The sequence below is a fragment of the Elgaria multicarinata genome, chromosome 1 (genome assembly GCF_023053635.1).
Source record: "Elgaria multicarinata webbii isolate HBS135686 ecotype San Diego chromosome 1, rElgMul1.1.pri, whole genome shotgun sequence".
Classification (NCBI taxonomy): domain Eukaryota; kingdom Metazoa; phylum Chordata; class Lepidosauria; order Squamata; family Anguidae; genus Elgaria; species Elgaria multicarinata.
This window is the reverse complement of record NC_086171.1, coordinates 42798153-42811654: the sequence shown is the minus strand read 5'-3', so window position 1 is coordinate 42811654 and position 13502 is coordinate 42798153. Positions and strand designations below refer to the sequence as shown.

The 13502-nt window shown below is 38.6% G+C and overlaps 1 protein-coding gene across 5 annotated transcripts in view; it reads left to right on the top strand.

Moving 5' to 3' along the window:
* The window catches only part of ANKIB1 (ankyrin repeat and IBR domain containing 1), a 79507-nt gene extending 70767 nt beyond the window's left edge, over positions 1–8740 (top strand). For 3 of the 5 annotated variants that reach the window (XM_063126943.1, XM_063126953.1, XM_063126981.1), the window contains 3 exons: positions 2836–2947; positions 4593–4726; positions 5073–8740. In XM_063126943.1, the coding sequence (XP_062983013.1) occupies positions 2836–2947; positions 4593–4726; positions 5073–5825 (999 nt within the window). In that variant the 3' untranslated portion in view covers positions 5826–8740. The remainder of the gene's footprint in view (positions 1–2835; positions 2948–4592; positions 4727–5072) is intronic. The other 2 variants (XM_063126963.1, XM_063126972.1) reach the window with 2 other exon arrangements.
* The last annotated feature ends 4762 nt before the right edge of the window (positions 8741–13502 follow it).

The following is a 13502-nucleotide window of genomic DNA, read 5'->3' as shown; positions in this document are numbered from 1 at the left end:
TTGAACTTTGAAAGAGAGAAGCATTTGTTTATTCATTCTTTCCATACTGTTCGTAGTTTTACATTTTTTAAAAAATTTCACATCCCCCAAAAGCTTAAGATTTTTTTTCTTAAATAATATGCTCTGATAATTTTAGCTCTCCAGTTTTGTACCTTCTCTCATTCTTTGATACTAGTGAAAAGCCCAGGTCACCATGGGTGCTAGTAGTTCTACTCTTTTCCCACTCTTTTGCCCTTCAGTCCCCTCGCTACAGAGGGGCTCATGAATAATGCAAATGTGGCTCATACAAAGTGAATGCCCCTCTGAAATTTGCATATGTTGTGGCCACATCCCCTCCCTCATGTACCCTGATTAGTCACCTCTGTCCCCTTCCTCCTCCCCACTGGCAGCAACAGCCTAACCACATAGCTATACCCGGGGTCTGCATTCGTGCCACACTGGTCGAGCAGGGCTGGCTGTCGTCTCACTAGGGTGAGAAGCTGCCTTGCCTGTTTGACATGGAAAAAATTACTTGCTGTGAAAGATCAAGCTTTGAACTTTTTTGAACTTTCAAACTTTTCTGCATATCTACACTGCTCAAGATCCATTTAAAACAAAAATGAGCAAAATCAATTGAATAGATCTCAAGTAATAAGCCTTACACTAATTCTTAAAGAGATGCTTTTAAAGTTCTGGTCGCCAGGATTGTGCTAAGTATTCAAAATGTGGACACACTATAACTTTATATAACAGCATTGTAATATTCACTGTTCTCTTTTCTAATAAATTCTAATAACGAACATGCCTTTTTTTTCTTTTTAACAGAAACAGTACACAGAGTTGACATTTTATTGAGCTTTCTAGAGAAACCATAAAAGTTCTCCCTTTCTTTTTGGTAATTTTACAGCCTTTTATATCCCAGATAATGTTCACATTACAGAATGGACAGGGCAGGAAAACAGTTAAACCTTTTGTTTAGCAGTAATAAATGACAATGAGCATACTATGAAAATAAACGGAGTCTTATAATTTAGCAAAGTACGATACTTGCAGATGCCTTGCAGATACTTTGGACAACCAAATATTAAATAGCAACATGTGAAAAAGAAATGTAAATATTTGGATTGGTGCAAGACTTTTTTCTTGATACTGTTTTTACAAAAAAATCCACCAAGCAATTTTGTTTGCAGTTTAGTTTTGCAATGCAAAATTAAAGTTAATACATACTAGATTATGTTATCATGCAAAAAATATCCAAACAAAATAGATGTGGGCTTTTTTAAAAAATAAAAATGCTTTGGTTGATATTTAAAACTTATACATGAATGTTAAAATCAAAGAACTTTTCAATTAAATAGATAGAAAGAAAAGCTAAATACAAGAAACTAGAAATAGTGCCTTGTCTCCCATCTATTAGCAAATAACATCCCAAGCAATGTTACATTATGTCTGATTCTTCCTTGTGATCTCTGTGCATCACATGTTTATTTATTTATTTACAACATTTATATACTGCTCAATTATCTAACACAGATTCCAGAGCGGTGAACATAGATATAAACAGTAAAAGAAAGAAGATTAAACAAGCAAATTAAAATTATTCTATTTAAAAACAAAGGAGCCAGAAGAAACAGTGGCTAGTCAGTTGGGGAAAAGGCTTCTCGAAACAGAGATGTTTTCAGGGGGCACCTGAAGCAGCGTAGTGTTGGTGCCTGCCTGACCTCCAGGGGCTCTGCACCTGTGCAGAGCCCTGATTTAGTAAACTTCCATAGCTGGGGAAGGACTTCTTTGATCTAACCGTTAAGCCCAATGCTGCATTTATACTAGTTCTGCGGTCTTTTTTAAAAAATTTTTTTTAGAAAAAAACCATGTGCAATACTGTCGTTAAAAATACCCTTGGGTGCTAGTACTTGAAACCTCTGAAAAAACTGAATTACTTCGTTTTCCTATTACAAATATTGAAGTGCTTTTGTACCTAAAAAGATATACCACAGAACATAAATGTTGCCATAGACCTTTTAACCCATATCAAAAGGAAACACATCCTTAACTTTTTAAATAGTGCTAAAATTGTCAATGTTTTTGTTTGAGAACTTACTAGATAGCCTCATTATGACAAATGCAAAAATATATCAGAAGAGAAGATTGAGGGGAGACATGATAGCACTCTTCAAATACTTGAAAGGTTGTCACACAGAGGAGGGCCAGGATCTCTTCTCGATCATCCCAGAGTGCAGGACACGGAATAATGGGCTCAATTTACAGGAAGCGAGATTCTGGCTAGACATCAGGAAAAACTTCCTGTTAGAGCAGTACGACAATGGAACCAGTTACCTAGGGAGGTTGTGGGCTCTGGACAACCATCTGTCAGGTATGCTTTAGGGTGGATTCCTGCATTGAGCAGGGGGTTGGACTCGATGGCCTTATAGGCCCCTTCCAACTCTACTATTCTATGATTCTAAAATATACATAAATTAGCCTACAATCCTAAATCCGTTTATCTCCCAGTAATAAACTCAATGGGGCTTACTTCTAAGTAGACATGTATAGGATTGCATTGTAATATATTTTAGATAAGGTAATTAGGCCTTGAAATCATTGTACTAAGATTACAAGCAATCACACAGCAGCAGCAGCTTTATAGAAAGCATTAATTTAGTAGTTTAGTAACTGTAATCTGTATTTTTTTATTTTTAAAAGCTTGCATGATGTAGGCTGCTACTTTTTATGGAAACAAGTGATTTTATAATGCATAAAATCACAAGCACTCTTTTTTTTCTTTAAATGTGCTGTTTGTTATGCCCCAAAAATATTATTGCATGCTCCCCTGTATTTTGTAACGTTTGGTTTATGCAGGAATATGCTGAATTTCAGTATCGGAGGAGGCACAGACAACGCCGACGTGGAGACATGCACAGTCTGCTTAGTAATGCTCCAGACCCCGATGACCCTAGTGAGAGCACACTAGGTGAGGTTTTCCCCTCCTTTAAAACAAGCTAGCTACCTTGTTTTAAAGAGAAATTCAGTGGAGATATATATCCCTTTTCAATCAAAAAATTCTGTAATTTTTGGCATTTTTTCACTTGTTATAAATGCCTATGTGTAGCCTTAGAAAATGTGCATTGTAGACATTTCTTGTGTTCTGGGAAAGAAGAGAGTATAAGGCATATGGGGAGGTTTCCCTCTTTCATAGTATGCAGAAGGCCTGGAGAGATGCTGTTCTTTTCCACTTCTATAGAGGTCGTGTTCTTTGCTCATTACTTTGAGGAGGTCTTTCTCTACTTCTGTTGCACGCACTCAGCTGGAGTATTGGCATGCTGTGTTGGGATTCTAGGAAAGTGCCTGATACCAGGTTATACCACATTATTTCCCATCTAGTGCAGTGTTGTCTACTGTGACTTGCAGAAGATTTCCAGGCTGAGGCCACTCACATCACCTGTTACTTGCCCCCCCTCTTTTTTTTAATGTAGATATCAGGGATTGAACATGGGGATTTCTGTAGGCTAAAAATGTGCTCTGCCACTGAACTTTGGCCACTTTTATTTTATTTTTATTCTGTTCTAATTAGTAATATTTTCTATTCACAAATTTGTGAAATAAAATACTGTCTGTACAGAAAATGTTCTCCTTTCCAAGAGCTACTGCTCTAAACTACTGAATATATGTAGTTTAAAAAAAAAGTTTGAAATCATGACATGTATTCAAAGGTCAACATCAGAAAAACAAGCTACATTCTGTCATTGTGAACCGTATTTTAAAAGATAGGCTTTTCTTTTTCACAAAATGCCCTGCTACTCTCTCCTAAAGGCCCTAGTTCACATGATACCACCTTAATGAATGTGTCTGTCTGTAGACCATTTTTTAATATGTTATGGTATCACTGGGAATGTGCCTCTAAATATATAAACTTTTTCCTATGTTTTTTTATGCAACTAATATTGCCTTTCTCCAGACAATTGTTCTGTGAGGTGCTACTATAATATGTTATTACCACGATGCCTTGTAAAGTTCTCTAGTTCGTTTGGAGTTATGCGATGCCAGTTCACGCATTAAAATTTGTGAAACTTTGACTATATATATATATATATATATATATATATATATATATATATATTGCATTTGTGGGAGAGAGAGAGAGATATATTCTCCCACAAATGCAAAACATGAATCTTAAGCTGCAGACAAGATGTTGGGTTATTCAGATAGTTAATGATACATGTGAGAATCAACATCTGCAGTCAATATCTGAGGTCCTCCTCCAAGCACTTCTGCAGACGACAACAAGGGTCAGGGCCTTTTTGATGGTGGCCTCAATTGTGGTACCATCACCTGGTGATGTCCACCTGGTACCATCTGGTACCATCTTTTTTGGCACCAGGTTAATTCTTTCCTCTACTCCTAGGCATTTAATGGCATATGATGGCTGTTCTCATTTCCTTTCAGTGTGTGTGTCCATTGCCACATGACAGAATTTGGACTCAGATGAGGGAAGTTAAAAAACTGTGCACTTAAAAAGGGTGGAAGAAACACATTTTCTCAATAAAATAAGAACATATTTTATATTGGTTTTTAAATGTTTATTTACTTCCTTTCCCCCCTTGTTTTTTGTGCAGATACCCAAGAAGCTGGCAGTAACAGAAGACATGGCAATTCCATGGTGAGTTCAGCTTCCATGAGTATCCTTCACAGTTCTTCTCTTCATGACTATACTCCTGTTAGTCACTCTGAAAACCAAGATTCTCTGCAGGTATATTCCTTTGTTGCTTTCTTCTTTGCCTTGTATATGTCTGCCTTCTATCTTTGTCAGTTGGCTATGGCTGCTGAGAGTTAATGGTTTTAACACCTCACTTCCAAACAGGTTTAATTGGAAGTAGATCCCTTTAATTTGTATGAATCACCTCCAAGTTAGCGTACTTTGGATTTCAATCTTACAACTAGAGTATTAGCCATAATTAAGCATTATAAAAATGTATTCTCATGAATGTATAAGCAATATAAACTCAACTTGTATTGAAAATGAACTTGGAGGCAACTTCATAAAATTTGCTATCATATATATAGAGAGCATTTCTTAATTGAAGTATCTCTCATAGGCTCTGAGTTCCTTGGATGAAGATGATCCAAACATTCTGCTTGCTATTCAGCTATCATTGCAAGAATCTGGCTTGGTTATCGATGAAGAAACTAGAGACTTTCTGACTAATGAAGCTTCCTTAGGAGCAATAGGTACTTCTTTGCCTACAAGGTTGGACTCTGGTCCCATAAATATAGATAATCCAAGAGCTGCTCTTAGTAGCTCTGAACTTTTAGAACTTGGTGATAGTCTGATGAAACTAAGTGCAGACAGTGATCCCTTTTCAGCTGATCACCTTAGTTCTCATACCTTCAGTGATGCAAGAAGTGGCTTGTATTCAACATCTAGTGAAGCTGATTCAAGTAGCCAAGACCCCAATATAAATGAAAATCTCCTTGGAAACATAATGGCCTGGTTTCATGATATGAATCCTCAGAGTATTGCACTCATTCCTTCAGCAACTACAGAAACAGATGACAATTCACAGCAACCCAGTACTGAAGATGGTTCAGTGGAGCAACAGCATCTCCCTGACGTAAGACAGGAACCTGTGGAGGAACATGCACTTTTTGAGGATGCACTCAAAAACGAAGGCAGAGGCACCCAAACAGAAGAGAGTGCTTCTGCTGGGGACATGATTACAGGAGAAGCAATGCCACAAAGTGGGGACTCTACTGGGGAGGCAGACAGTCAAGCTGATGCTTCAGGAGATGTTTCAAATCAAACACCTCCAACAGCAACTGAATGGACTGAACATGTACATTTGGTGTGATCACAAAAAGTTTGAATACAGGAATTGATTATGGAGCCAAAATGGCTGGGCAGTTGCCAGCGGTACACTATGTGGAGTAAATATTCTAGAGACTTTGGTCCACGTAAGCAGAGCTCGGTTGTTTACAAGTGTTGGAGAGATGGAATGAATAGGAATTCCCTTGAAGTTCTATATGATGACTATCTGAACCTTTCAGGGAGTTTCCATTACATTTGACAGTAAATGTCTTGCTTGCTTTGAAGGGAGAGGAATAGCTTGTACTCCACATTCCTAATACAATGCAGCATCTATTTAGCCTTAGGCTGGTGATCCTTAACTTGAAAGTATGGATTAAAGGCTTACTGAGACTCATTTGCATTATTGATCCTAAGAAATCATTTTTTCCGTTTCTCCCCTATTTGAATTGTCTTTTAACAAACAAGATTTAGTAGTATTTTTTATACCTTGCTTTTCCATATTATTTCCCCAACTAATATCTAACTAGCAGAGTAAATTGAGGTATATAATACTTCTCTTTAGTACTGCTTCAGAACCCACAGAGAGAAAATTATTTTCTAATTAAAATGAACTTTTTCATGTCTTTATGTCTATTTACAGTACAAATGTGCCAAACTGTGAATAGCAAACCAACTTCAGCAGAAAAAGTATGCAGTATTGCTCTTGTAAAACTAAACCATAATTCTTAGTGATGGAAAGACCACTTGAAAGAACTGCTTTTTCAAATTTAACTGGCATTTATTGCCATGGTGACTGCATTAACAGAACCTGTACCTTAAGTTAATTAAGCCTAATTCTACTGTTAAGAACAGTTATTTTAGACAGTTGATTAGCAGCAAGTATGCTGTATTAAAAATACACTTTAATGGAAGTGCAATCATAGTTCTTTGTTTTTCATAATTAACAATGCATTCTATGCACTAGTAGTGCAGTTGGTTTTAACAGTAACATTTTATAAAATAAAGACATTTGAAATTTCCTTAAGTTAGAGGCATTCCCATAAGGGTTAATAATACATATTACATGCAACATGTTACTGTGCCTTTGCCTAACCCAAATAGATAGTTGCCACAGTTAAATGAGTAATAGTTCTCTGTTCTGGAGTTTACTATGCTATGAATTGCAAAAACCTCCATAAAAACCACTCATGGCCTTGCCTTTCCAGTAAATAATTGCATAGGGTACAATTCTTCCCCATGCAGGTGCAGTGCCTTACACACAGAAGGATCTCTATAGAGCTCAACTGAGTCTCATTTTTTCCCTTTCTGTTCCCCACCTCCAGCATGTGTGAAAGGTCTGTGTGTGCCTCCATTGAGTGAAGTTCTGTGAGTTCCAACTTCCATAACTTGATTGGGCAGAGAGGGAGGAACAAGAACAGGGAAGTGCACACATATTGGGTGGCGTTCTGCCATGCACACACTTTGAGAGAGAGGAGAAATAGGACTCTTTAGAACAGCCTTTCCCAACGTGGTACTCTCCAGGTGTGTAGGATTAGAACTCTCATCATCCCTGGCCAGCATGGGAATTGTAGTCCAACACATATGGAAGGCTGCTTTAGAACCGTGTGCAGATCCCTCTGTAGGCAGACACTGTGCCTGTCCAGGAAGTATTGTACCCTAAGTGTTCAGAGATTTTATATAAATAGCAAAACACTACTGTGTATTCTTTCAATTGCACAATATTCGTTTGGTGTGTGGTTGCTGTTTCATGTATAAAGAAGAAGAAAAATAACTTCCCTAGTGGTGTCCTACTGTGAAGAAAATTCTTGTTGAGATTGGCTTAAAAGCATCAAAATCTCATTGTAAGTTACAGTGATGCAGTTTGTAATTTTACCTAGAAGAAATTGTTTAAATTACTATTTTGCTTGCATTTAATCAAAGCCTAGGATAACACAAGCAAAATAAGTGAAATGCTCCATTTTTATGTTTGACAATATGAGAGATCATCTGATGTTTGTTATAAAGGTTTCTCGCTACTGACTGTATATAGTAAAGTATTATGATGGCAAATAAGGTTGTATGTATATTGATTACCATAAGTTACAAGAAAAAGTGTTAACTCTTTCATTTAAAGATTACTGTTGGAATCTTGCAGTCCCTGTGGCTCATAATATTAAATAACAACATATTAATTATTTACTCCAAAATTTAAAAAACACAAATGTTTCTTCTGGAAGTTTCTTTAGAAGGAATAGTTTGCTGCTCTATTACCGTATTCTGTAGATCCATTACATTTTCTAGCTTAGCTTCTAATTGCCCTATCCCAAAAATATTGGTGTTGAACTCCCTTTTTCAAGCCTTGGAAAACTCTATTTAAACAACTGACTGGTATCAAACCCTCTTAACCTAAAATAGGACTTGAAGGTTCTGTCCTCATTAATTGGTCTTATACATTAATTTGAAATACACATACTGCTTCCTTGATTTATAATTTCCAAATAGGATGATTTTCATGCAGATTTTGTGTATTGCATTAAGATGTCTTGCAAAGCTAAGAGAAGATATGTACGAGTGCTCTCTGTGATGATAGTGAAGTTTGTGGGTTCTGGTTTTTCTGTAACTTGGTTTAGATTGTGCAGTATATTCCATTGTTTCTGTGTTAACTTTATTCTGAGCATGAAATTTAGCATATTAAATTTGTATTTTCTTGGTACTTATTTAAAATTTAAGACCACCCCAGTAATTGAATTTACAATTCAAAATGAAAGTTTGGCAAGCCTATTTTGTAAACCAATTAATTTTATAATGTAAAAAAAAATACTCTAATCTTGAAAATGCTATTTGCACTTTCATAGTCTATACTTGATACATTCCCACTTTATATACAGTAGGATATTACAACCATGTAGATGTTTGGCCAAATGAATGCTGTTAATAATATGTAAAATTCTTTGATTAAACATTTATTACTTAAACTAATTTAATTCTGGATCATTACTTTTCTGCCTCTTTAACAAATACTGTGTTAGACCAAAGAACCATGAGTGGAAGGAATATAGCAACTAGCACTGTTCTGCAAGAATAAATCGGTTCAGTAGCAGTTCTCATGCTTGCACAAGCTTTTGTGAAAGAACCTTTGATTCTTCTTCGTGGTCTCTGTGCATCACACATTATGGGCTCTGCGCCTGCGCGGGGCCAGCTCCAGAACTTCCCTAGCTGAAAACATTTTTTGGACGAGAAACCCTCCCCCACCGTCTACTGAGCATGCTCGGGATTTCCCACCCTAACTCCTCAGTTCTTGTAAACCGCCTGTGGGTCAACAGCTCTTTGTGTGGACTCCTGGTTAGTTAGCTACTTACCTTTGCTGAAAACTTACATTTTTTCTCTCTTTTCTGTCTTTTCTTCTTCTCCAGTTTTCTAGCTTCTCTAATATATATATATATATATATATATATATATATATATATATATATATATATTTAGTATTGTTAGTTTTTAGTAGGTGCCTATGGCACTAAGAGCACTATTCAAGAAGTGCACTACTTGTGGACAGAAAATCTCCGCCACGAACGGACATTCGTTGTGCCTATTGTGTTTGGGAGAAACACATGTGGTGGAATCCTGTGCCTTTTGCCTAAGGTTCTCAAGGCAAGCCAGGAAAAACCGCTCAGATCGCCTTAGGGCGATTCTCTGGGAAAGGGCGCTGGCGGCAGTAGATACTCTGAGACCGGCTCAAGTTTCTTTTTCTCCAAAGAAAATTGAGTCGTTACCCTAGCCTCCTCCTACACGGAGTTAAGCCCTGTCAGATCCACCTGCTCCAGCTCTCAGTTCCTCCATTAAGGTGGCGAAGAAACTTTCTAAGAGAGCTAGGGAGCATAACGGAGGAGACGAGCAACTCAAGAAAAAGAGCAAAATTAAGACGAAGCACATCAAAAAGAAGCCATCACATCCGTCTTCATCGGTACTGAAGAGTCCGATACCAAGGCCTTCGCTACCGAAGTCTCCCTCAATACCGAGGTGAACAACACCAACCTCACCACCGATGTTGACGCTGACAACACCATCTCTACGGCATGAGACAGCAATGGACTCTCCGGTACTGTCCCCCTTTCAAATAGTTACGGTACCGGTGGAGGAATTGCCCATTAGGGCATCCATCTCGGAAGGGGAATTTAGAGATTCTTCTCTAGAAAATGTTTCAGAGTTCCCTGTACAGCCTCTTTCTCAACAAGGGCTTTCCTCTCCTCAGTACCATGAGGGATCGCACCCTCCAATTGACAACAGGGACCATCGATACCGAACAATGTCTCCGTAACGACGCTCGTAATCTTTCTCCGACTTTGATCGCGTCGGAGATTTCTAAACACTGACGTTCCTTTTCACCAAGATACGGCGATCACTCCCGTTCACCGATTAGAGGGCACGACTACTATGCTGACTGGTCACCCCCTCCGTATCATCCACATTACTGGGATGACTGGAGATATCGTAGGGACCAAGACTACTATTATAAGAGACAGCACTACCCTCGGTTTCGACAACCACCGTCGGAATACTAGCAGCTAGAAAGCCAGCAACTAGGAAATCATACGCTACCAAGTGGGAGTCTTTCTCATCCTTTGTCTTAGCAAGGAACGAGAACCCCATTTCAGCACCCATCTCCACTCTCTATTCACTTTTTAAAAAAGGCCTTAAGTTTTTGTCACTTAGAGTACATTTAGCAGCAATTTCTGCTTCACACCAATGGATTCAAGGTTGCTCTGTCTTCACTCAACCGTTAATTTTTTTATGAAGGGAATGAAGAATACCATTCCTCCCGTACGTTCCTTCGTTCCTCAATGGAGCCTTTCCGTGGTGCTCAAGGTGCTGTCGGGCAAGCCTTTTGAACCCTTGGCAACCACAGACCTCCATTTATTAACTTTTAAAGTTGCATTCCTGGTTGCCATTACGTCTGCTAGACGCTCATCAGAATTAGCTGCACTTCGCATAGACCCTCCATACAGTTTTCCACGCTGACAAGGTGGTCCTTAGACCAGATCTGGCCTTCCTTCCAAAGGTTGTTTCATTGTTCCACCTTAGCCAGGATATCACCCTCCCAAGTTTTTTTTCCTTTGCCGACTTCTTCTCTAGAATCAACCCTTCACACACTGGACGTTAGATGTGCCCTCGCCTTCTATCAATCCAGAACAGCTCTTTTTTGGAGATCCCAACAACTTTTTGTTTGTTATGGTGGCAAGCAAAAAGGTCTTCAGGTTTCTTCACAAAGAATATCAGGCTAGGTTGTACAGACTATTAAGTTAGCCTATGACCTTGCTGGCCTTCCTTTGGAGGGTAGAGTGCGTTCCCATTCCACGAGAGGGGTCGCTACTTCTACGGCATTTGAAAGAGGGATTGCCATACCAGACCTTTGTACCTGGTCAACACCTCTGATGTTTGCCAGCTGTTATCGTTTGGACATTCGTGCACGTCAGGACTGTGCTTTTGGGCGTGCCGTATTGTCGGCAATATTTTGATCAACTCACCTCGTCTGACACCACCCTCCTCCGGTAAGTCAGCTTGTTATTCGCTCATAATGTGTGATGCACAGAGACCACGAAGAAGAAAGTCAGGTTGCTTACCTGTAACTGTAGTTCTTCGAGTGGTCATCTGTGCAGTCACACAACCCTCCCAACGTCCCCATTATGGTGTCATACATTATTACGTAGTGGTTTACCTCAGTGAGACTGTTTAGGCTGTTTTCAAGAACTGAGGAGATAGGGCGGGAAATCCCGAGCATGCTCAGTAGACGGTGGGGGAGGGTTTCCCGCCCAAAAAATGTTTTCAGCTAGGGAAATTCCAGAGCTGGCCCCACGCAGGCGCAGAGCCCATAATGTGTGACTGCACAGATGACCACTCGAAGAACTACAGTTACAGGTAAGCAACCTGTCTGTTTAGTTTCACGTTTGCTGTGCACTGTTCAACCACCACAAGCAGATGACAGCTTCTGCATGGGGAAAGGCATCTTTGGATACAGCCCACTATGTATTTAAAACGTTGTGTAAGAAGTAGTTTTTGCTGAATTATTTCCAAAGGGTAATTAATGATTTTAAAAGGTGCTTACCTTTATAGCTGAAATTGTGTGTTGAAAATTTTCTAGAGTTTTTAGGTTAACTATTCTCTAACAACCCAATTATTTGAATTGGTGGGATGAAAATAGAGAAAAGGGGAGAGTAAAGTCAAGGTGGCAGAAGGTGGCAGCTATTGGGTTTATCACCGGAACCAACTCATTAGTCTAATCATTTCAGTCCTGTCATTAAGGTGAATTCATTTCATGCATGGTCATTACCTGATTGTTGGGACATCAAAAGTCATGCATGAAGTAACTATAACAAAGCAAACACAACATTTTCACCTGACAAATGCAATGGTTTTCAAGAGAAGTAGTTTACATAATGAAAATGAAAGTCTGTGGTCAATGAGACATCTGACAAACCTAGCTACAAACCAAGATAGAAAATCATGTGAGCAAACTGCTGCTACATGCAAAAAAATTCCAGTCAACTCCAGTGGTTGCGAATGCATGTTTCATTTTCTGCCCTTACAACATATCAGGAAAGAAGGGACCCCATATCACCCCAGCCAACAAATTGTTGGCTGATGTCAGAGGTCAGCAGCACCTGCCAAGGCCCACACTCCAGTAGGGGTACTTCAGATGTTGTTTGTTTCTACCTCCTATCAGCTCAGTCCAACATCTGGATGTCACAGATTCCCTATCTCTGCTGAAGTCTCCTGGTCCTGCTTTCCCTTGTTCTCTCCAATTCTCAATCATTTCCTCTCTAGGAAGTAGTGATGATTAAACTCTATTTGGATGTTAAGCAAACTTTTCTTTTAATGTGAGTTGTGAGACAAGATACAAAGTTAACAGATAAGACAAGTGGATTAAGTGAAGTGCTGGGATTTTTTTTGCACTCATGTCCTGTTTGTGTGTTTCCCCTCAATAGCTGGTTGGCCAATGTCTGAACAGAATGCTAGACTAGATGGACCCTTGGTCTGTTCTAGCATGGCTTTTCTTGGGTTCTTATCTTCTTACTGTTGTTCCAATATCTCTGAATATGAAGTGGGAAGATTCCAAAACCAGTATTTGTTTTAAAATCCCAGATATTAAAAATGCAGTTCTCTAATCAATCAAGGCTACTAGTATCATGAAATTAAATAAGGGAATCTATCCATCTAATATTTTACTTACAGTATTAATCATTTCTGAATTATAATATACAGAAGCATCAAATATTATGTTACTTGTTGATTGGGCAACTATTAGATACAGGATGAAATAAAGGATGAATGGATTCAGGGCCTCTCTGCATATGAGAGTTGAAAGGGTGCATCCACTATTTCCCATGATGCTTGTACATACATGGTAGTATTCCTGCAGGGTGGATACTTTCCTGTTACTACAGTCTTTCAACCCCAACCCAATAAAATTGACAAGCCATTATCTAGAATTTATTATCAATATACTGGGTTGGATTCAGCTTAGTCATAGACAAGGAAAACCCCTTGAAATCAATGTGACTTTAAGTTAGTGATGACTAACTAAAGTCCCATTGATTTAAGTGGGTCTACTCTGTGACTCTGGACTCAAACCAGAGTATAATGATACCTTTGAAGATAATTATGATGATTGGTTAGAATTCTTATTGAATGTATTGTTTTCTAACTTTTTATGTTGCTCAGTAAAGTTTACCAAAATCTGTTCTAG